Below are 21,921 nucleotides of genomic sequence, written 5' to 3' on the forward strand. Positions count from 1 at the left end.
CCAACCCCCAGGGAAGGATTTTGACGGTCTAAATCAGTCGTGGCAATCACATTCCATTTTGTCAGTGATTGGTCTAGATGTGGGCGTATGTTCCAGTTCTGGTTAATGAGAAATAAGGGAAAGTCTGACATCCCTTCCCCAACGTGAAACAGGATTTCAAGAAGAGAAAAACCTTGGCCTCTGCCCTGCCCTTCCTCCTGGGCACTGGTATGAGGATATGATGCTGAAGGGGTGGCATCCATCTTGCAACTGTGAAGCAATAAGTACAAGGACACAGTGGAGGAACTAAAGGTCAGAAGGACCTGGATTCTTGATGACGCCACTGAGCTACTGCACCTGCCCTCCTCCAGCCTTCTGGTTACAAGAGATGACTAAATGCTATTATCACTTAAGTCACTCTTACTTGCAGCCAACTGCATATGTAAATTGGTGCAATCTCCAAGGAATGTAACTTGGCAATATATTTCTATTTTGAATGTGCATACACTCTGACTCAACAATTCTACTCATCAGAATTTCTCCCACAGATATACTCACACAGGTATATTTAAATACACGAATGACATCATTATGTATGTAACAATGTGGTTAGATGGAGCATGGTACATCCATAAAATGAAATATATGCTGACTTTAAAAAGATTGGTGCAGCTCTATGTATATTGGTAAAAAATGGTATTCCAGATATGTTAAGTGAAAAAAGTGAGATTAATAATGTTTGAAATGGAAGGATGGGTACACGGAGAGTTGTTACACCATGTTTTCTTGTAAATGTCTTACGGAGATTTGAAATTTTCCAAAATAAAAAAATTTAAAGGCAAGGAGCAGAAACAGTAGAGCAAGTAGTATGATATCACTTATATGTGTGTGTTTAAAGAAAATAGATACATGAAGACAGAAAAAGAATATCCGTGGAAGGACACACCAGAAACTGGGAACAACAGCTACTTCTGGGAGAGAAGGAGGACCCGGGAAAGACTGAGTCTTCATATCTCTTCGTCCCTTTTGAACTTTTTAAAAAAAATCAAATAATATTTTGTTATATAATAATATTTTATTTTTAAAATAAAATAATATAATAATTTGTTAATCAAGCAAAATCAAAAATTAGGTAAGTGATGGACAGACAGACAGGGAATCCATATCCTCTCAATGTGTTCTCAAGTGCTGCCTGATGTTCAGGCAATAACTCTGGTCCAATCCTCCCCAGGAAGAAAGTGATGCTGAGACAAGTAACCTGTGGCTGCCAAGGTCCCTGCAAATGAGCTGAGTTCTTCCTTAGAACCAAGTTACAAAGATGTTGGGTTCAAGGAAAACTTGACTGTCCTGAGTGCTACCGCCTACATATGGAAAACAACAACAAAATACTGTTTCTATGGAGGTAAAAGGTTCCTCTTTAAAACATAATTCCTCTGTAGACACTTTTTAAAAGCAGAAATCACAAAGAGATTAAAAATCATTCCTAATCTTACCCCTCATAGTGACAACGTATACTGGTGTGAATGTGTGTGTGTCGATGCGTGTATAATCAGAAAACACATACCATTTTGTAATCTGATTCTTTCCAGTTCACAAAATATAATTATTCTTTCTACACCATTAAATATTATTTTACAACATAATTTTTAATGTGTGCATATTGCTATAACATGGCTTTTCAATAATCTTACCAATTTCCTATGTTGGACATGTGGAAATATGATTATAAATCATAGTCAATGTTAATAATTTCTGACTTCCATAAATATATAGCTCAATTTCCTTTCTTCCTTCAAGAGTTATTAATTAAGAGCTAAACAACAGGGCGCAAACAAAGCTCCTATACAAGACATTTTTGAGATATTTGGGGAAATTTTGAAAGTAAATTTGAATCTTTCATGATGTTATAGAATTACTATTGCGTGATAATGGTCTTGCAGTTATGTAGAAATGCTTCCTTATTTTTTAGGGATACCTACTAAAGCATTTAAGGATAAAAAATCATGATGTTTGTAATGTGCCTTAAAATATTTCAGCCAAAAAATAAACAAAGCGAACAGGGAAAAATAATATTCATTAAATCTAGGCCATGAGTATATTGCCTACTTCTCTGTAGGTTTGAAATTTTCATTTAAAAATAACGTATTAGGGGGCCAGCTCCATGGCTGAGTGGTTAAGTTCGTGGGCTCCACTTCAGCAGCCCAGGGTTTCACTGGTTCAGATCCCAGGCGAGGACATGGCACCGCTCATCAGGCCATGCTGAGGTGGTGTCCCACATAGCACAACCAGAGGCACTCACGACTAGAGTATACAACTATGTACTGGGGGGCTTTGGGGAGAAGAAGAAGGAAAAAAAAAAAAAAGAAGATTGGCGACAGTTAGCTCAGGTGCCAATCTTTAAACAAAAATAACAAAATGTCTTAAAAATGAAATACTTTGTGAGCCAGCCCCGACTGCCTAGTGGTTAAAGTTCAGCGCACTCCGCTTCAGCAGCCCAGGTTTGGTTCCCGGGCACGGAACCACACCACTCATCTGTCAGTAGCCGTGCTGGGGCAGAAGCTCACACAGAAGAACTAGAAGGACTTACAACTAGAATACACAACTGCGTACTGGGGCTTTGGGGAGAAAAAAAAGAGAGGGAGATTGGCAACAGATGTTAGCTAAGGGTGAATCTTTCCCAGAAGAAATAAAATAAAATGGTAATCATTTATTTTTAAAACAAAATGAAATACTTTGTGTTAGGCACTGGGCTGTGAACCGAGGGTACAGGAGCGAACACCACCAACCCCTGGCGCCCTGTGGCACACAGCCTGGGGGAGCGTGTTTCCTTTCCACTCCAATGCAATGTGCCTGGCACCCCCAGGACCTGCGTGAGCCTGGCTTTCCTTGTTCCCTCTACACCATCATCACTGCAGGTGTGTTTTCCCAAGTTTTAAACACCTACCCTCCCAGGAGTCTTAAGTCTAGAGGAATCCCCAAACCGTGGTGCCCTAATATCGCATGTCAAAAATCAGCTCTGTGGTACCTGGTGTCCCTGGGGTTTAGTTCAGCAGACTTTACCTGAGCACCCACGAGTACCTGGCACTGTGAAGGCACCGGGACTTGACAGGTGGATGGCCTGACCCCTGCCCTCCTACCTAGTTACAAGCTAGGGGAGAAGGTGGAACAGGTCACCAAGCCAGCCAGAAGGAGGGGAGCTGGCTCGAAGGGTGACCAGAACAAGCTTCTTCAATGAGGGAGAAAGACCCCCAGTGGAATGGGGAGATTCCACTTGGATAAGGGATAGAATTCTGAGCAGTCCCACACACCCACCCGGGACCAAAGACCCAGAGGAGCCACTGTGCACTGTCTTCCCCAGTTCAGCAGTTGGCAAATTTCCTCTCTAGAGGGCCAGACAGTAAACACTCCAGGCTTTTCAGACCAAAAGGCAACATCAAGGATATCATGTAGGTACAAAAGAGAAAATTTTCCAAAAAATGTCTTGAGAAAATGCAACACTTTATTTATAGATGCCAAAATGTAAACTCGTATAATTTTCACGTCTTAACTATTCTTCTTTTTATCTTTTTTCAGCTACTTAAAAAGGCAAAAATCACTCTTAGCTCAGAGGCCATATCCAAACAGGTGGTGGCAGGATTTGGCCCAGTGACAGTTTTCCACCCACTACCTTACATGACGGGCTGGTTCTTAACGGAACGGTTTGTTTTCAGAGCTGCTCTTTGCTGTGGGGTGGGGGATGGGCCTGATCTAGTTGTAGGCACCTGAGTTCCCGGCCCATCTCTACTCCTTATCAGCTGGGGGTTCTGAGGGAAGTCACTTAATCTCCCTGGACGTCAGTTTCCTAGTCCCTGAGGCCCGAGGATAATACCACCCTACTCGCAGGCTGTGGCGAGGCAAATAGCGCTCCGTCTGAGACACGCCCTTCTGTGCACAGAAAATACTGGGTTGAGGATGGACTCATGGCGCGTCCAGAGCATCCCCAAAGACCGCAGTGCCGGGTCCTCCTCACAGCTCTCTGGAGCGAGCGCACTCCGTGTAGCCTTGGGACAGACTCCTCATAACTAGGGGACGCAACCCGCGGGTGCCAACCTGAGACCACCGCCCTGAGCCTTGGAACGGGGGCTCTCGGCGGGCCAGGTCGGAGTGGGATGGGAGCAGACCTCCCACTCTGGGTGGGGACGCCGGGCGCATGGCGGCCTGCTCCCGCTACCCCGGGGCTTCCAGGGTGCCCTCGGGTGTGAGCGCCGCGGAGGCAGCCCGGCGGAGCCGCGGGTGGGGGCCGCTCAGCCGGGCGCCCCGCAGAGCTGGCTGCGCGGGCCTCGCCGTCGGCGCGCCTCGGGCCAGCGAGGGTGCGGTCCGTGCCCCTCACCGCCGCCGGTCCCCGGGGGCTCCCCGCGGCGCGAGAGGCCCGTCCTGGCACCACAGCCGCGCCGGGGCCTCCGGCGGTCCTCGAGGATTTCTCGCTCCTGCCAGCCGCCCCCAAACTTTCGGGCCGTACCCGAGGGTGCGCGCGTAGCGGCTCCTGCGCAGCAGAGTCCCTCCCTCGATGCCCCGGGCCCTGCGCTGCCCGGCGGGGCGGGGCGGGAGCTGGCGCTTGGGGTGCGCCGGGGCCCGCCGGGCAGTTGCGCAAGTTGTGCTCGGGCAGCTATAAGAGGGGCGGTCAGGCATGGAGCCCCGGACGAATCGCGGTGCCAGCAGCTGCGAGGTAAGGCCCAGGCGCGCTCCTTTCTCCTTCCCCGCCGGTCTTTCTTGGCAGGCTATAGCACCCCACCCACCCCAGCCCCCGGGGAAACTGAGGCGGGGAGGGGCAGGGCGAATGGCTTGGTTCTGGACTATGGTAGCTTTGCACCAGAGGGAAGGCGGCTGGGAGCCGGGGAGCGTTGGATTCGAGGCTGAGCTGTGCCCATGTCCACGGGGCAGGAATCTGCTCACGTAGCCAGCCAGGGCCCCAGGAGACTTCAAGAGCCGCCAGCCCGGCCGCTGAGATGCTTTAGAAATTGCCTTGAGGGCATCCTCAAAGATCAGGTACCCTGCCCCTATCTGGGGGGTAAAGTTGGGAGTTTGGGGACCACGATAGGAGCCTTCCGTTTTTGAGGACTGGATATAGCCCTGCTCTGCTGATGAGAATTCAGGCATTATTTTCCAGCTGGGGGTCCTGACCTCTGAATGAGAGGGGCTTATAAGGCTGGGGCCTAGGACCAGGATGAAGGTGGAGTAGACGTGGGGAGAAAAACTGTCAGGAAGAACCCAAATCTCCCAGAGAAACTGTGCTGGGTCTCACCACTTCTGGTCTCAAAGCCGTGCAAATTGCCTTCTACAATGGATAAAATAGGGTTTCCCTGGGGTGACAGAACAGCAGGTCATGGGAAAGGCCTGTTACATTTCTCACTGTTGCTACCGCTGTAGCCAAGAGCACCAAATAACACTCTGCTGGCAGGTGGGCCCCAGGTGAGATCCACCAGGCCTGCCTCCTCTCCTGCTTGGTTTAGATTTCATGGTGGGTGTGGTCACCTTTACACTCCAGTGTCTATAGCTTAAAGGTAGTGGCACTTTAGAAAAGTGACTCTTTAAATACAGTTAGATCCAAGTGTGACAAGTGGCCTGGTTGTCATTTGAGAATAGCCGCTTTGGAGAAACAAGATGATTACTTTCTGCTGGCGGGGTGGTCTTCTGGGGAGGCGGGGCAGAGGGCAAGGACTTGAAAGCACTGCCCCCTGGATCACAAGTGGATGACTCCCCTTTGTGAGAATTGACCTCTATCAGCTCCCTTTGTTTGTTCTGTAGGGTTCTGGGGTGGCAGCATCAGCTGGGGCTGGTGGGAGAGAGCGTTCCCAATCTCTTTCCCACCCGGGTGGTCTGCAGAACCATAGTTGCTCCCAGTCTGACTGCCTCATGAGCTGAAAGGCCGTGCTGGTCATTTCTCTCATTTAGGTAAAGGGGACAGGCAAGAGAAAAACAGTAGATGTTTTTAGGTTCTTTCCTTTTCAAGCAATTGTGGACATTGGGCTGAGGGAAACGTTTCCATGTTGGCCAAAGGAGCGTCCTTCTCATATTTTGGACATCTCATGCCCAAAATAACTCTTCTTGGCATTTTAGGGAAATATTTCCCCTCTGCTCCGTTCCAGGAAATGGCTCCAAGTGCCAAGGAGATAGCCAGGGAAATTGCAATGAATTCCTGCCCGTTAGCTCCAGGCAGATGCCTCTTGTGTCTGAGTGGCCCATGCAGGGTGTAGAGGTGGCCACTTGGGAGAGCTCTCCTCACAGAACCCCGGTCATTGTCCCTGCTTCAGCCTAGATGTCACCCAAGGGAACGTGGAGGTCAGGGAGAGAGAACGGGCTCTGGGGAGGTAGAATCCTTGAACAGCATGCATGTAATTTAAAGGAAAATCAAGCCAAATTTCTCTCGTAATCAGTCAATCAGTAGGCCCTGTGTGGTGGCACCTCTGTTCTGGCCTGCCAGCTGAGAGCCTCAAAATTCTCCTTTGTCCACACGGTTGTCTCAGAGAAATAGAAAGAGATTGTTTCTGCTTAAAAACAGTACCGGATGCCTGGGCTCATGGAATCCTTTATCCTTCATCCATGTGTGATAACAAATGTGCCTTGCTTCTCAGCAAACTGCATTTTACAGCCTTTCCTGCCCTGTTTGTCAACTCTCTGGCAGTGAGTCTTTGATGGGTGTCAATGCTGACCTCTTACCGATCCCATAGAAGATTTCATCCCCATCTGTGCACACATTGCGTTCATTCTCTGGGGTGCCTCAGGCTGGAGGGTGCCAAGGAAGAGGGGGGAAGCCACAAGGAAGATAGGCGGGGCAGAGCAGAGGTCTCTGAGAAGGGCAGGAGGCCCAGAACACAGCAGCAAGAGCCAGGCTGATGAGTGGGACCAAGGCAGGGAGTTAAGATGGAGGAGAACTCAGGAAGCTGAAGGGAATCAGGGCCCATGTGGTGGCAGAGGACACATATGAGGTACAGGAAGCCGACCAAGGTCCCCATGAAAGACACAGGAATTGAAACCTACTTATCCCTGATGGGATAGGATATAAGAGTAGTTTCTGGTGAACAGAAAGAATATAACCCCCTACACCCACTTTCTGGCTACCAGTTAAGTATGTTAACATGATTTCTCAAACGAGCCTCTTGGTTGCAAATAAGAGAAAAGCACTCATGCTGGCTCAGTGTTTTTCAAACTGTGTATTGCAACCAACATTTAAAAAACAGAACAGAGACTCTCAAGAATGCATCACCCATAGCAAGGGTGAATTTACTTCTTGACACTTGTTTCCCTTACACGTGTACATCTATATGTCTCCCAGATGAAAAGTATGTTCAGGAAGTTGACAGTACTCAAGTGAGTATATGTGGAAAAGAGTATCTCAGACTGGAGGCTTAGGATAGGGAGGACCCAGAAGCAACAAGGTCAGGAGCCAGAAAGAAGGTCAGGAAGGAGCACAGGTAGTGACAGTAACTACTTCTCGGTGGCTGGATGGACCCTGGTCTCTCTCAGCTACTCCATGCACTAGAGGCCAACTATGGCTACCCCAGAGCTTCTGAGCCCTCAACAGAGAGAACTGGGCTCTCAGAAGCCCTACTTTAAATTCCTGGGAGAGATGCTAACTGACCCATTCAGGGATTGGAGGAGGAAGGGACAAGGAATGGGAGGAGAAAAGAGTACAGTCTCTTGCCTACCACTGGTCACGCAAACATGGCCTCCAGGGCTGGGGTGTGTGTGTCTGTCTGTCTGTCTGTCTGTGTCTGTGTCTGTGTGCAACCACGAGGTCCCTCCTACACAAAGAATCCAGGCCGGGACATTCTAGCTCTCCAGCCTCACATGCTCTACCCTTCTAACATATTGAATTCTCCCAAAGCCCACCATGTTTTTCCCCAGCTCCACACTGTCCCCTTGGCCTGGAATGCTCTGCTTGCCCTCTTTCCCCAGGGAGCTCCTGTCTTTCAGGTCTCGGTTCAAATATTGCCTCCTTTGCAAAGCTGTCCTCACCTCCCCAGAGTCACCCCCATCCTCTATGCTCCCCTAGTTCTATGCTCCTTCCCTCATAACATTTACCAGTTTGTGTCACCTGTTTAAGCTTCTATTTCACTGGGTTCTGAGTAACTTGAAGGACCAGGACCCAATCTTCTCTGTCTCTATGTATCCTTTGTCCTTTCCCCATCCCCAAGTCCCTTCCGACTTGAGGTTATGGAGGGAGGAAGGACGGAAGGGTGAGAGGGAAGAAGAGGAGGAGCCCGCAGGAAGGATTTCTGCAGGGAGAGGCCTTAGACTAGCCAAAGCTTTTCCTCATAATTGAAAGCCACCACCACATTACCCGAATTTAATTCACACTAGCAAACCAAAGATTATCAGAGAGAGGGGTGGAGAAAACCTAATGGCTGGAGAAGAGAAGAAGGAAGAGAGAAGGGTATGCTGGGTCTTGCTAACATCTGGTACTTTCAACCAGGAGAAGAGGAGAAGGTTGGCTAGCTCAAGTCTAGCAGCCTGCACCAGGGAATGCCTCTGTGACCAGGAGCTTGCCCCACCTTCCCCCACTGCTGTCATTAGAAGGCTGTGGGCAAGCCTGACCTTGCCCAGCAAACCCTCTAGCCTGGATCTAGAGAAGTGCCCCCCTACCTTGACATAGAGGTCCCCCACTTGGTCTGCCTCATCCCCAAGGACTGGGGGTGGGGGTGGGGGGTGGTGAGGGAGCTCCTGTCTGGAGGGTGCCGCTTCACCGAATAGGAGGCTAGCTTGTCTGTGGAGAAGGCTGAGGTGGGGAGATGGTGGGGGACAGCATAGAACTACCAAGTGGGGAAGGGGTGGGGAGTCAACGAAGGATGAGTAAAGGTGCGGCTCGCCCCCAGGACCCAGGTGAAGTCAGAGAGCTGAAAATTGTGGTGGGGCCAGCACGGTTACGTGAGCCTCTCTTGCTGGCCCCAAGCCTGTTTTCTGTGATTACATTTCATTATCCAGTGCTGCCCTGGAGGGCTCCATTTTCTGGTTTTTCTCTTTTCTTCTCCAGTGCACCATGGCAGGGGATGATGGTAGACATGATGGGCAGTGGCAGGGTCTTAATTAAAGGAGAAGGAAGGCAGCCTGAGGCAAAAGCCAGTGAGCAGGTGGTCCAGAGGATGAGAAGAGGAGAGTGGCAGGGGGGCCAGCAGAGCGGAGGGCAGCGCCGGGAGGCAGGCCCAGCAGGCAGTGTGCACACAGGCCCATTGGCCCGCCTGCCCTCCCCCCTTGGTACCCCTCTCCAGGCTCTGCTTGAACAACGGTCAGGGGAAAATGAGAGACAGGCTGTTTCGTCAACATTTAGCGGTTCATCTTAGAAAATAACAGCTCCTAAATGTTTAAAACCACTTTGGAAACTTCTAGAGAGAAAAGGTTTTACAGCCCAGGCAGATGGCTGACAGCTGCCTTTCTCCCTCCCCGTTCCTCCCTCCTCAGCTCTCTCCACTCACTCCCGCCAGCAGCTCCAACCAGCACTCCTGGGTCTACCTCTGCAGCCTTTTTTTCTGAATTGAGACCCTCAATCCCAACTGTCAGCTGGACAGGTCCACCTGAGATCCTACCAGGACTAGCAAATCAGCACCTTTCAAACCCTCGTTCCCAGACATCTCTGAGTGCCTTTGCCAATTTTCATCTCCATTCTTCTTGTCACCTGGGCTGAAAGTATTTGCCTGGGAGTGGTCAGAGCTCCTCACTTCCACAGAAGGAAGCCCAGCCTCTACCTGGCGCTCAGCCCAACCCCTCACCTCCTCCTCGCCCGTCACGTCTGCTGTGCCAGCTGTGAGCCACCAACTCCGGAGCCACCAGTGTTCTTTGGTCTCTTCACCCTCTGCTAGGGCTGACCTGGCCCCCACCTTCACAAACCCAATTCCTCCCCATTCTCCAGGCCCTTATCAAATGCCATCTCCTCCGAGATGCCTCCTTGATTCCTTAGCTGGAAACAACAGTGATAACAGCTCACATGTATCGGGGATGGCCACGTGCCAGGCACAGAGCTGGCACTTTACATGCATTATCCCATTTCATCCACGTAACAGCCACAGGTGGGAATTATGATTTGTATCAACCCCATTTTATAACTAAGGAAACTGAGTCTCAGAGAAGTTAGCGAACTTTCCCAAGGGCCTATACTTCCTACTCAAACATAGTCCTGCTGAACTCTAGAGCTCATAATTTTATGCATGACTTGCTCCCCTGAGTTACCCAAGGCAATTTATCTGTTTAAATGTTCTTCCTTGTGTTGTAGTTAATTAGATAAGTTCTTAAATCAGTTTTTTAAGAGCACAGTTTTGTTCGTTACTCTTAGTTTTAACAAATAATATATGTAAGTAGTCGACAGCATCAAATACCGTGGTATTCTACCTGGGCTTCCTGGGGAAACCACTCTTCCGCCTGGCCCTCCCCACTCCTGATTCCCAGTTTCCTGTGGCTCCGTGTCTCTTTTACCGCTGTACCTGGCCCACAGTGGGTGATTAACGCATGTTAACTGTCAACCATCAAATACACATTGAGTAACTATTACATGTCAGGTGCTGCTCAATGAAGTTGTAGGTGCTGTCTTGAATTATCCCTCCCTCCCCGGTCCCTAAACCCTGCTCTTACCAGCCATCCCCCCACCTTCATGGGCCACGGCCAGGCCTCACCAGGTACTGACACTCAGGTGAACCAAGGAATACCTGATGCCCACTCTTTTCTGTTGCCCATGTCTGGGTGTATAAATTGGTTAGCACTGGGTTTGCCTGCATTTAGCAGAGACCCAAAATAACAGTGGCTTCATCAAGAAAGAGGTTATGACTCTCACCTACACAGCACAAGTCCAGAGATAGGCAGTCCAAGGCCAGTATGGCATCTCAGCTCCCCGAAGTACTCAGGGACCTGGGCTCCTCCAGCTCCTTACTCTTCCATTCATAAAGTGAGGCCTGTGTCCTCATGATGCAAAATGCGCCAGAATGCCAGCTACTACATCCACAGTTCAAACCTCTGAATGAAGGAAAGGATGAAAAAGGAAGAAGCAAAGGCACACAACACGAGAGCTGCCACGTGGCACTTCTGCTTTTATTTAATTGGCCAGAATTTAGTCTCATGGCCATACCTAGTTGGGAGGAGCTGGGAATGTAGTATTTATTCTGGATGGCCACATCCTTGTCTAAACTTAGATGTTCCGTTGCTTGGGAAGAAGGGAAGAGGATGTATTGGAGATAACTAGCAGGCAGCCTCTACTGAAAGGGTTAGGTGTGTTGATGTGTATGTGTGAGCATGTGTGTTATATGTCATGTGTGTTGGTGGGCCAGGTTCTCGCCATCACTTTGATCTCAGATGGAGCTATTACGAGTTCTCTCGGCAGCCCCCCCATGGGGCTCCGCTAAACCTGGCCTCTCCCCTTTGGCAGACTTTCTCGGCACCAGCTTCTCAATCCCACATTTCAAGGAACTGCAATATATTCTCAGCATCCACTGAGGCATATTATCAGTGGTGGTAGAGGGGGCTTGTAAAACTGTTGTTCCATTCAAGTATTACAGGGTGGCCATTATGTGAGAGCGACTATGACCAGAGTTAATCTGGTAATAAATTCTCTTGGGAAGGAGGGTGTCATTAACCCATGAATTCTAGAAAAGGATATCACTCAATCTTGTGCTGCAGAGGAAAGACCCAGAAATACAAGGAACCCTGTTGAGATGGCCCCGGGGAGGCAACAAGTCAGTTACTGGATTCAGGGTTGGCTACAGGTAGTGTTGCCTGAGCGTTTCAAGCCCTCCCCAGTAATCACACAATTCAAAAATATCGGACATTACTCCCAACACTTCAGCCCACGCACTCAATGGGCAGCGGCTTTACTGGTTCATCTCATTTACCCTTTTGAGCCAGGTGGTGTTGTGAGTTCCATTTTACTGATGGGAACGGATGCTTTAGGGAAGTTAAGTGTCTTCGTTCAGAGACACACAGCTGATGTGGGTAGAGCCTGCTGCTGAAGCCTCAGAGCCTAATCATTATTTTTCCACCTTTGCTGGGGTTTCATGGAATCCTACTGGCGGGTTAGCACTATTTAACTCCATTCCGCAAGCATTTGGTGGAAATGTTCAGTCAGGTAATAAGTAGTTAATAGGAAGAGTTTTAACTTTTAAGAGAAAAAACAAGCACAAAAACATCTGAAGTGCCCCATCCCGAACTCCTTAGTATTTTTCATATTTGAAGTTGATATGGGGGTACAATCTTAAAGCTTAATCCTAGAGCAGGTATTAGTTCCCAAGAGCCATGGTCCCAGGAGGTGCCCTGGGGTGGGCATTGGGGTGCTGTGTAACTCAGGCTTTGCCTTAAAGGCTGGAGAAACTGGGGGTCGGGTGGAGTGGGTGGAAAGCATCCCAGCCCTTCCGATTTAGGCAGAATCCCCGGATTCTGCCACTTACCTGTTTGCATTTGGGCAAGTTAACACATCTACTTGAGCCTCATTTTTCCCCTTCTAAAAAATTCAGACAAAAAATATACCTTTGATCAAGCATTATAAATAATATATAAGCAGACTGCTTATTTCTATCATATTGCCAGAATACGGATTATACCAATCTTGCCACCTATGGACAGAAAATGTATTACTTGTTTTTTATTAAGACCCAGATGAGGCAGAACACAAAAAGCAGAGATTAACTTTTTTGCCATCTCCAGAACCTTCATGCTAATATTTACTTATATTTGATTATTATTTCAGGCCCATCCATACATACTTAGCATGGATCATTGGCCACAGACTCTCATACATTTAATTTTATTACCTTTTGCCTCATGTATCTCATTAAAACTTTGCTGCTTAATCAAGGATCTGCATATTATTAATGTTACAATTCATGGTTTCATGACTTTAAAGTTTTAAATATTCTGGGTGAACGTGTCATATATTCTCTCTTGCCTCTACACCTTTGCAGCAGCTGCTTTCTTGGCCATCATGGCAACCACTTTCTACTCTTACTAACCCCTGCTCAGTCTTTAATACTCAGCTCAGGTGACACCTCTTCCAGGAAGCCCTCCTTGTACTCCCATGATATCTTCTACTTGTCCTTCTTGCAAAGCTCTTTTTTCCTGTATTGGAATGGTCTGTTTACCCATTTCTCTCTCCAATTAAACTGTAAGCAACTTGAGAACATCTGTTGTTCACTATTGTATCCTTGGTGCCTAGCACTGTATCTGACATATTATCAGACCTCCCATAAGTGCTGGTTGGATTCATGCTCCCAGTGGGAGAGAAGGGAAGTAATAAAGCCAGTGATAAACGCCATTGTGGAGATATCAGCAGGCCACTGGGAGAGTAATGGAGAGGACAAGTAACAAAATCTCTAATAATAGGGTGGTAATAGAGTACATTTCACAAAACCTTTAAAGCTCTTTCACGTGCATTATCTAACTTAATCCTCGTAGAAGCCTAGAGATAGGTATATTGCAGGGGAGGAAGGTAGAGTTTTTAGCGGCTGTGTGATGCCCCTGAAGTCATGCAGCTAGTAAAGGGCTGGATTCAAACCACACCCAGTCTCTTGCTTAAAGCACACAGTGGGTCACATCATCATCACAATATCCCTTTGCTCACGCCCTGGCTTCCTGCTCTGTGGTCTACAGCACACCTCAGTGTGGTTTTATTGATCAGGCCTTGCCTCTCCCCAGGAGAATGCATTTTATTAATGTATTTCTAGATAATGAATTGTCTTTGACTCTGAGGAGATGATAGCCAGGGCAGAAAGCCTGCTATCTTTATCCACATCCGATAATGAGGTTGGTAATGGCGTATGGGTGTTTTCTGAGATATCAGCGACTTGCAATGTATGGTTCCTTCTGTTTTCAGGCCCAAGAAGCACATCCTGGAAGGAAAATGCACTGTGGACCCCTGTGCCAATTCCTGTGGCTTTGGCCCTATCTGTTCTTCATTGAAGCTGTGCCCATCCGAAAAGTCCAGGATGACACCAAAACCCTCATCAAGACGATTGTCACCAGGATCAATGACATTTCACACATGGTAGGGAGGGTTTGGGGACACTGGGACCCCACATAGAGTGCCTACGGGGACACTGAGACCTGAGAGGTTAGCTGAGGCTTGTGCAGCAACATGGAGGGGCCATGGGGGCCTTGACTCCTCCTACTGCATGAGCAGCTGCCTCTTCTCTTCCTCTCCCCTCCATCTCCTGCTGCCTCCTTCCTCTCCTTCCTCCCCGACTTGAATCGTAGGATTTGCTTCCTTGAATCCTAGTGCCTAGAACCAGAGGAGCCATAAAGGTCCTTGTGTTCCATTGGCAGGTGACCAGACCCCCAGTAGCATCTGCTCGGGCCTCTATCCCATCTCTAGAATGTGCTTGTCAGTAGGCGGTCTTCCTAGTTGTAGCTGAACTCTGGCCCTGTGCAGCTTCCCCCTGTTACTGTTAGTCCTGCCTGTCAAGGCCACACAGAAGAGCAAGTCTACCCTCTTTCACATACAACCCTCTGCGTGTCTGCAAACGGTTATCAACACCCCCTGGGTCTTTGCTCTGGGGCCAACAAAGCTAGACCTTCGGCCCTTTCCCAGGTGGGGTCTGTATTTGGAATTAGGGAGACTAAGTGTGAATCTTCACACTTCTGTTCTCTATCTGTAAAACCTTAATCTGGATCCTCACTGTCTTTAAGCCTTGGTTTCATCATCTAGATAGTGAGACTATCATAGGGTCTTCACAAGGTTGCTATGAGATTAAATTTGATAAAGCAGGTGAAAACACGTCCCCTGCCCCCACACACCCTTCAGAACTAGAAGAGAGTGTGCCCTCATTAAAGGTTTGCAGTTGTGTCTTTTAGTAGCCCCCAGCCTTAAAAGCCTGCTTGTTTGCCCTGCATGGAGCAATCTGGAGACTTCCATGTCTCCTGACCACTGAGGATGTCTGACAGTGGCCACGGGCAGCCAGGAAGAAGTTAGGTGGCCAGAAGCAGGGACAGCTCAGAACTAGAAACGAGTCTTGGGCATTTCATAGAGTGAAACCCTTAAGTCTCCTTGCTTTCAAAATAGTCATTCAAAGGCTGCACGTGATAGATCCAGAGTGTCCCGACCTCGTGGTACAGGGAGTGAGTGCTGCGGGCAGGGGGGGAGGGGGCTTCCCCTCCTGGTAACCAGGGTTAGTGAAGCAGAGGAGTGAGGTGGGGCACTTGCTGGGGAGGGAGCCTTGACCCCTAAGGGGGTGAGACTTGGTGGAGAACCTGATTGGGAGGGAGGAGTCCACAGGGGGTGGAAGGCAATGAGGACAGCTGGGGAGAGGGCACTATAGAGGACCTCAGGTGCCTGAGGAAGAGACTAAACTAAGAAATAGGGAGTTGGGGCTGGTTCTATAGCAGAGGCCATCTGGAGAAGGAAATGGCCTGAGAAGTTTGGTTTGGAAGTGGAGGGCAGGGTGGTTTGGGAAGGACAGGAAGACAGAAGTCCAGGAGACCAGCTTGAAGGCTTGGCAGCCACCTGGGCACAAGAAGTAAGGGCCTAGGCCAGGTTGGTGCAGAAGGGGAAAAGGAGGCAACCAAGAGAGTGAGGCCCCACACACATGGGAAAGGCTGAGGGCTTTGCAGAATTCTCTTCTCTCCGCCTTGCTGAGCTCTTGCTCTCCCCCTTCCTCCTGCACAGCAGTCAGTCTCCTCCAAACAGAGGGTCACTGGTTTGGACTTCATTCCTGGGCTTCACCCTGTCCTGAGTTTGTCCAAGATGGACCAGACATTGGCAATCTACCAACAGATCCTTACAAGTCTGCCTTCCAGAAATGTGATCCAGATATCTAATGACCTGGAGAACCTCCGGGACCTTCTCCACCTGCTGGCCTCCTCCAAGAGTTGCCCCTTGCCCCAGGCCAGGGGTCTGGAGACCTTGGCGAGCCTGGGCGGTGTCCTGGAAGCTTCACTCTACTCCACAGAGGTAGTAGCCCTGAGCAGGCTGCAGGGGTCTCTGCAGGACATGCTGCAGCAGCTGGACCTCAGCCCTGGGTGCTGAGGTCCTGAAGGCCTCTCTTCCCTCAAGGACCAAAGTCGATGGAAGAAACCTGGGCTTCCAGGTGTCTCCAGGAGAAGAGAGCCCGTGTGGACATCCTTTATCCAGGACTCCTGTCCATTTCTCTCTCGCTCCTCTAAGCCACACTTCCAAAGGCATAAGACGCCAAGGCACGTTGCTTGAAACCAAAGATATAAATACCCGATTCCATGCTCACCCATCCAGCAAACAGTAGACTGGATCTGGGATTCTCACAAAAGTCTCCTCTCTGTCTACCTCCCCTCTCACTGCACGCTTCAGTGTGACCCGGGATGATTTCAGGAGGTGGGCTGCAGAGCCTTTGGACGATCCAGCGAGGTTCCATCTGAGGATTCTGGGGAGCACCATGAAGGCTACGTCCACACATAGCTGGAAACTCCCAAGCAACCCAAATTGGAAACACTTATTTATTTATTATGCATTTATTCTGGATGGATTTGAAGCCAAACATTGGCTTTTCCAGGCTCTTTGGGGTTGGCCAGGATTAGAGATGCTCCTGGGGTGCTGTTTCCAATCCCATCAATGGGCCTGGCCAAGGCAAACCCATTTTGAGTGACCTAAGGGCTCTCAAGTTATTTCTCTCATAACTGGCTTTGTTTCTACTGTGACTTTGAATGACAGTGTTTGCAATGGCATTGCCCTAAGCGGATCTCCAAGGGCCAGGTTAATTTAAAAAGAAGAAGATGAATTTTGCCAAGTATACTGTATAGCTGTGTGCACCCGGAGATAGGAAATGTGTTGACGGGAGAGGGAAGGATCCAGAATGTATTTTCTGAATAATATTTGTGTGCTGGGCTCTTTGGATGAGGTGAAGTCATTTTCTCATCTTCTGCAGCCACTTAGGGGGTTTTCATGAAAATAAAGAGATGGAGGTGACTCCTTCATAGGAGTTGTGGGGTTTTGCCCGCTGCCCATGGAGGAGTGGGGCTGAAGCCACTGTTTGTTAGGAAAGTGGTGAGCTCTGGCCTTCTCTGACTGCTAGAGTATGGTCTTTCTTATCAGAGAGTGAAGGTCCTGAACTGGAGAGGGTGATTGACAGGGCAGGGGCCCTTGGTTTGGCCCTCTGAATGGTCCAGGTTTGATCCCACACTGGGTTTATGACATAGCAGTGTCCCTTTTAGGGTTTACGTGCCCAGTTGTGGTTCTCATCTGACTGGCTCACCCAAAGGAAGGGGCCATGTTTCCCACCCATTTGGGGAGGATTTTTATTTCAGTGGAAAGGCGAAATCCATAGGAGGTCTGTGGGCTTTAGCAGATGGTCCCAAGACCTGGGAGCACTGCTGAGTGAGTGCCAGGATCCCAGGCCACGCGGCCAGATTCACCCTTCCCAGTAGAGGTCATGTTCAGAAAGGATGAACAAGAACGCTTGGGCTTTCCACCATCTTGCCACCATAATGCAGCCATCACACTGTGGGTGGTGGGTCTGTCCAAGAAAATTTGAACCAAAGCAATCAACTTTAAGACTGAGCACCTACTTTGTGCTCAGCCCCAATTGGTGCTACAGGCTAGAGAAGCTCACCAAATAAACGTTCAAAGCCAGCCAAGCCCTCAGGGGCCTTGCATTCCAGATGGTAAAAAACCCACTCACCAGCATGCAAAGGCTGCCTTTTCACCTTGGCAACTGAGCTGCTGAAACACCATGCGACCTTCAGCAGGTGGGAAATGCTGAGCTGCGGTGGCAGTGCCCGGGGGGCCCGCAGACTAACCCTGCTTGCATTTGGTAGCATTTTTACTTTTCAGGGCACATCAGCCTCTACTGTGTAGCCACATCCTTTTGAAGCAGAATAGCTGAGAATTTAAAATGAGAAAATATCTAAGACCATAACAGCAGACAGGTGGCAGGACCAGGACTAGAACCCAGGTCGTCTGACCGCCAGAGTATTCCTCAAGCCAGGTAATACTCTCTGAAGGTTTGAACAGGGTTGGGCAAGGCAGACCAGGAATGCTTTCTGGAAGAGAGGGATTTCGAGGTCCTGGATTTTGCAGGAGGTGAGGGAAGTGAATTGCCTGGAGGGAGGAGGCTGTTTTGTTTGAATCTTTGGTGTGCTGAGACGCCAGTATGAAGGAGTGAGGAGCCAGTGACAAAGAAAGACAGAGAAAGGGAAGATAGGAAGGAAAGGGACGTGTTGAAAAAGTCTTGGGGAGCAAAGAAGTTTGATATTGAAAAGGTTAAGAGTCAAAAGTTCTAGAGCAGAGACTCATGTGAGGGAGAGTCAGACCTGCTCCGGAAAATATGACCTAGATAACCATGGCCACCTAGTCAGGCTGGCGTGTTTTAAGCCTTTTGCTCACAAAACCTGGCTTATGGCTCATTCCCAGAGTGTGAAAATTCCAAAAGGTAAATGATTGTCTTTTTTTGTAACTTAAAAAAAAAATCCAAATAAACTACCTTTGCCCCCTGGTCTTTGTTTTCTGTCGCCTTTTGTGGAGGGGCTTCTGATGAGCTGTTTGCGTGTGACAGGGCAAGGCCTGGCTGGCCTCCATCCATTGCTGGGGTCAGCTCTGCCCGGGCTTGGCCACAGCCAGCCACCATTTATTCAGGCTAAAGGACTCCCCCAAAGCACAGAGCTGGCAACATGAGCACATTCTGCGCCAGAGTCAGTGTGGGTCTGCTAATCAACCTTAAGAAGCACCAAATTATTTAAAAAACAAAAACAACAACAAAAACCCCAAGTAAGCAAGCAAACAAACAAAAGCTTCTAACCCAATAACAGACCCAGCCAGGTGCATAGACTTGAAAAGACAGGACTTCTCTTGTTGCAGGCACAGACCACAGCCATCCCTGTAGGACAGTTGGGACCTGGTAGTTTCCCCCCAAGTCCCGGGGAGGCCTCGGGGACTGGCCCATCCAAGACAATCACTTCCATGGGTGATTTCAAGGACCTCTGTCCCTCCGAATAGGTTGCTGACTGTTCTGGGCATTAAATGACCCAGTACAGTGTCTGGCTACAGTAGATGTAAGTGAACCTCTTTCCCTTCACATCACAATTAGCAACAGGCTTTAAATGTCAGTGATCCAGATCCACATGGGTGCAAACTCACCTTCAGTACCGATGACAGAGGCCCATCCTTTTCGGCATACTAACTTGGGTGGGGGAGGAAGGGGGAACCAAGCTCCTAAATGAGGGGAGACCAAAGAAGAGGGGCAGTCAGATGTGGCTGGAGCAACCTAAGTGGGTCACTTGGCAGCTCAGGGAAGTGGCTGACCTCTGTACCAGTCAAGGCAATAAGTATATTGACCCATAATTTTTTGGGCAATGTTGCTAAGAAGTCCAGGCCATGACCCATCTCTTTCCTCTGCACTTGTCCCCAGGGACTCAGAAGATGGCAGTGCCATGATCCACCCCAGTCTCTGCCTGCCTGAGGTGGGAAACAGGGGCTCGGGGACGATGTGTTTGCCTCTTGGTGGCCATCTGGGACTGTCTGAGTTGTCTTGTTTCTGAGCAGTCACAAGCTGGAGAAGCCCCACTTCTGACAGTAGCTTGGGAAGCTAGCCCACAGTAACAGGGCCCTCAGAGCAGAGGCTTGGAGACGTCATTCCCTCCTCTGTGAGGTGACTTCCAGGGTCAATGTGAAGGGCATGTTCTTCACGTTGTCCTTCCAGATCCTTTTCTATCCTCAGGCATTCTCTTGTGCTCCCCTGAGGCAGCAGCTCACATCTGCCAAACAGCTGGCAGAGTCTGGGGGCAGCATCTGGCCATGTTCAACCTCCAAAGGCAGGACTTTTGTGGAGACTAGTGAGAAAAAGTCAAGGCAACCTGCAAGACCTTCCAGAAGACACCATCCCAGAAACTTGCTGCACACACTCCCAAAAAATTACACCTCGTTTTTCCAAAAGGAATTTAGAGCTATTTATTCCAGACTTTTAACATCAGGATCTAGGCCTAGTGATACCTGACCACACAAATCCACCTGGGTTAAGTTCACTGGTACATTGCCATCCTCAGGCCCACGGGGTCCTCGCCCTGGGAACTCACGGTCTCAGACCTGAGGATGGTAGAATCAAGGGTGTGGAGAAGGTAATGGAGCCCCCATGCTCAGGCCTCACCTCCACCCCAGCTCCCAGCCCAGAGGATGCTTAACCCTTAGGCAAGTTACTTCCCCTCTCCTAGCCTCAGTTTGTCATCTATTCAAGGGGAGTATAAAAGCTTCATCCTCATGGGTCTTTAGAAGATTAGATGATTAAATGTTTGGGAAGCTACTGTCCCAATGACTGATTTACAAAAAGCACTCAGTAAACATACTGTTGTTATTAGAAATAATGAGTCAGGGAAGCAAAAGGAATGAGAATTGCTGTAGCAGACGCTTTTGATGCCCTTGGTCCACCTCTGAGATCAGCTGCAGCTGTGATGTGCAGTTCCTTTGCACAGCACTCCCCCATCTCTCCACTTTGATGCCTTACGGAGCCCTCACAGCCCACACAGGACAGCCTGAAAGTGAGGGGGAAAGCGAAGGCTCCAGAGGAGCAAGTTTCAGCCAGTGGGGAATGGGGGTCTATGGTTAAATGCCCCAGCCTCCCACCCTCCACAGGGGCAATTCTGAGCCCTCCACGGATTGAGCCCCGGGTGCCCGCACCAGTCACCACATCAATAAGACACTTTCCACTGGCTCTTCCTCCTTCCCCATCTCACTCTCCCTGCTCCTCATTCCTGCCTCACAGGGTCACTTCCCGAATATACCTCCCGCACCAGAACCCTGTCTCGGGCACTGCTCTCAGAGGAACTCAAAATAAGACAACTGCAAAGCCAGTGGAGATGGATTTGGATGCTGGGAGAACTGTGAAGCAAGGTTCTAGAGAGGTGCAGGGACCACACACCAGAGCTCAGAGAACCCCTGGGCCGTCCCGACGAACGAGGCCTGAGAGAGGAAAGAAGAGAGGGGACCTCAGGAAGAAGGCAATCCTTCAAGGAAAACTTGACACGGAAAAGAGAACAAGGACAAGAAGAGGAATCTACTAAGATGGAAGAATGATAAGATCAACAAGGAAAAGAAAGAAAGAGAGAAGCAGGAAGGAAGGAAGGAAAGAAGAAGGAAAAGGAAGAAAGAAAGATAGAAGAAAGAAGGAAGGAAGGAAAGAAGGAGAAAAAATAAAGGAAGAGAGAGAGAGAATGGGGAGTGAAAAGAGAAGAAATGTAGAGAGAGTTAAACATCACCTGTCTTAGTGTGTTCGGGCTGCCGTAACAGAATACCATGGTCTGGGTGGCTTCTAAATAACAGAAATGTACTTCTCACCCTTCTGGGGCCCGGAAGTCCAAGATCAAGTTGCCAGCAGATTCCATGTCTGATGAGGACCCACTTCCTGGTGCACTGACCACATCTTTCTCTGCGTCCTCAGATGGTGGACCAAGCAAGGGAGCTCTATGGGGTCTCTTTTACAGGGGCACTAATCCCACTCAGGAGGGCTCCATCCTCACGATCTAATCATCTCTCAAAGGCCCCATCTCCAAATACCATCACGCTGGATGTTAGGATCGAACATAAGAATTCAGAAGAACATAAACATTCGATCTATGGCATCATCTTATGATAACTTATTGGAGGAAAGATGAGGCCAAATCAAAGGAGTCGCAATTATTGAATATTTTCTGCAAAAAAATGTCTTTTCCAATAATGGGACATCATTTGAGACAATGAAGGAAATTTGAATATGGATTCCGTTCTAGAATATGGTAAGGAATTATTGTTAATTTTATTAACTGTGATGATGGCATGGTGATTAATTATTTAAAAATGCTTCCTTATTCATTAGAGATTCAAATCACAGTTGTTTAGGGTGAAATGCAATGATACCTAGGATTTATCTTAAAATACTTCAATAAAAACTTTTTTTAATAAAAAATATATATATATGAGGTTAGATAAACAAGATCAGCAAAATGGGGATAATTTTAAAGCTGGGTGAGATGTTTACAAGAGTTCACTATACCGTGTCCTCT

General features: G+C 48.8%; 1 protein-coding gene across 1 annotated transcript; it reads left to right on the forward strand.

Annotated features, from left to right (window-relative positions):
* Nucleotides 1-4,473: 4,473 nt before the first annotated feature.
* LEP (leptin) lies at nucleotides 4,474-18,387 on the forward strand. Its single transcript, XM_070616542.1, has 3 exons — nucleotides 4,474-4,684; nucleotides 13,802-13,972; nucleotides 15,590-18,387. Exons 1-3 carry the CDS (start codon nucleotides 4,646-4,648, stop codon nucleotides 15,947-15,949), a joined length of 570 nt encoding a protein of 189 aa, XP_070472643.1. The 5' UTR covers nucleotides 4,474-4,645; the 3' UTR covers nucleotides 15,950-18,387.
* Nucleotides 18,388-21,921: the final 3,534 nt, after the last annotated feature.

This window comes from Equus przewalskii, chromosome 4 (genome assembly GCF_037783145.1).
Source record: "Equus przewalskii isolate Varuska chromosome 4, EquPr2, whole genome shotgun sequence".
Taxonomy (NCBI): domain Eukaryota; kingdom Metazoa; phylum Chordata; class Mammalia; order Perissodactyla; family Equidae; genus Equus; species Equus przewalskii.

Bases quoted from the DNA above. Each gene is read 5' to 3' on its own strand.
- LEP (XM_070616542.1), top strand. From the start codon at position 4,646: ATGGAGCCCCGGACGAATCGCGGTGCCAGCAGCTGCGAG. The intron at 4,685-13,801 runs GTAAGGCCCAGG...TTCTGTTTTCAG, and splicing joins GCGGTGCCAGCAGCTGCGAG to GCCCAAGAAGCACATCCTGG. The intron at 13,973-15,589 runs GTAGGGAGGGTT...CCTCCTGCACAG, and splicing joins TCAATGACATTTCACACATG to CAGTCAGTCTCCTCCAAACA.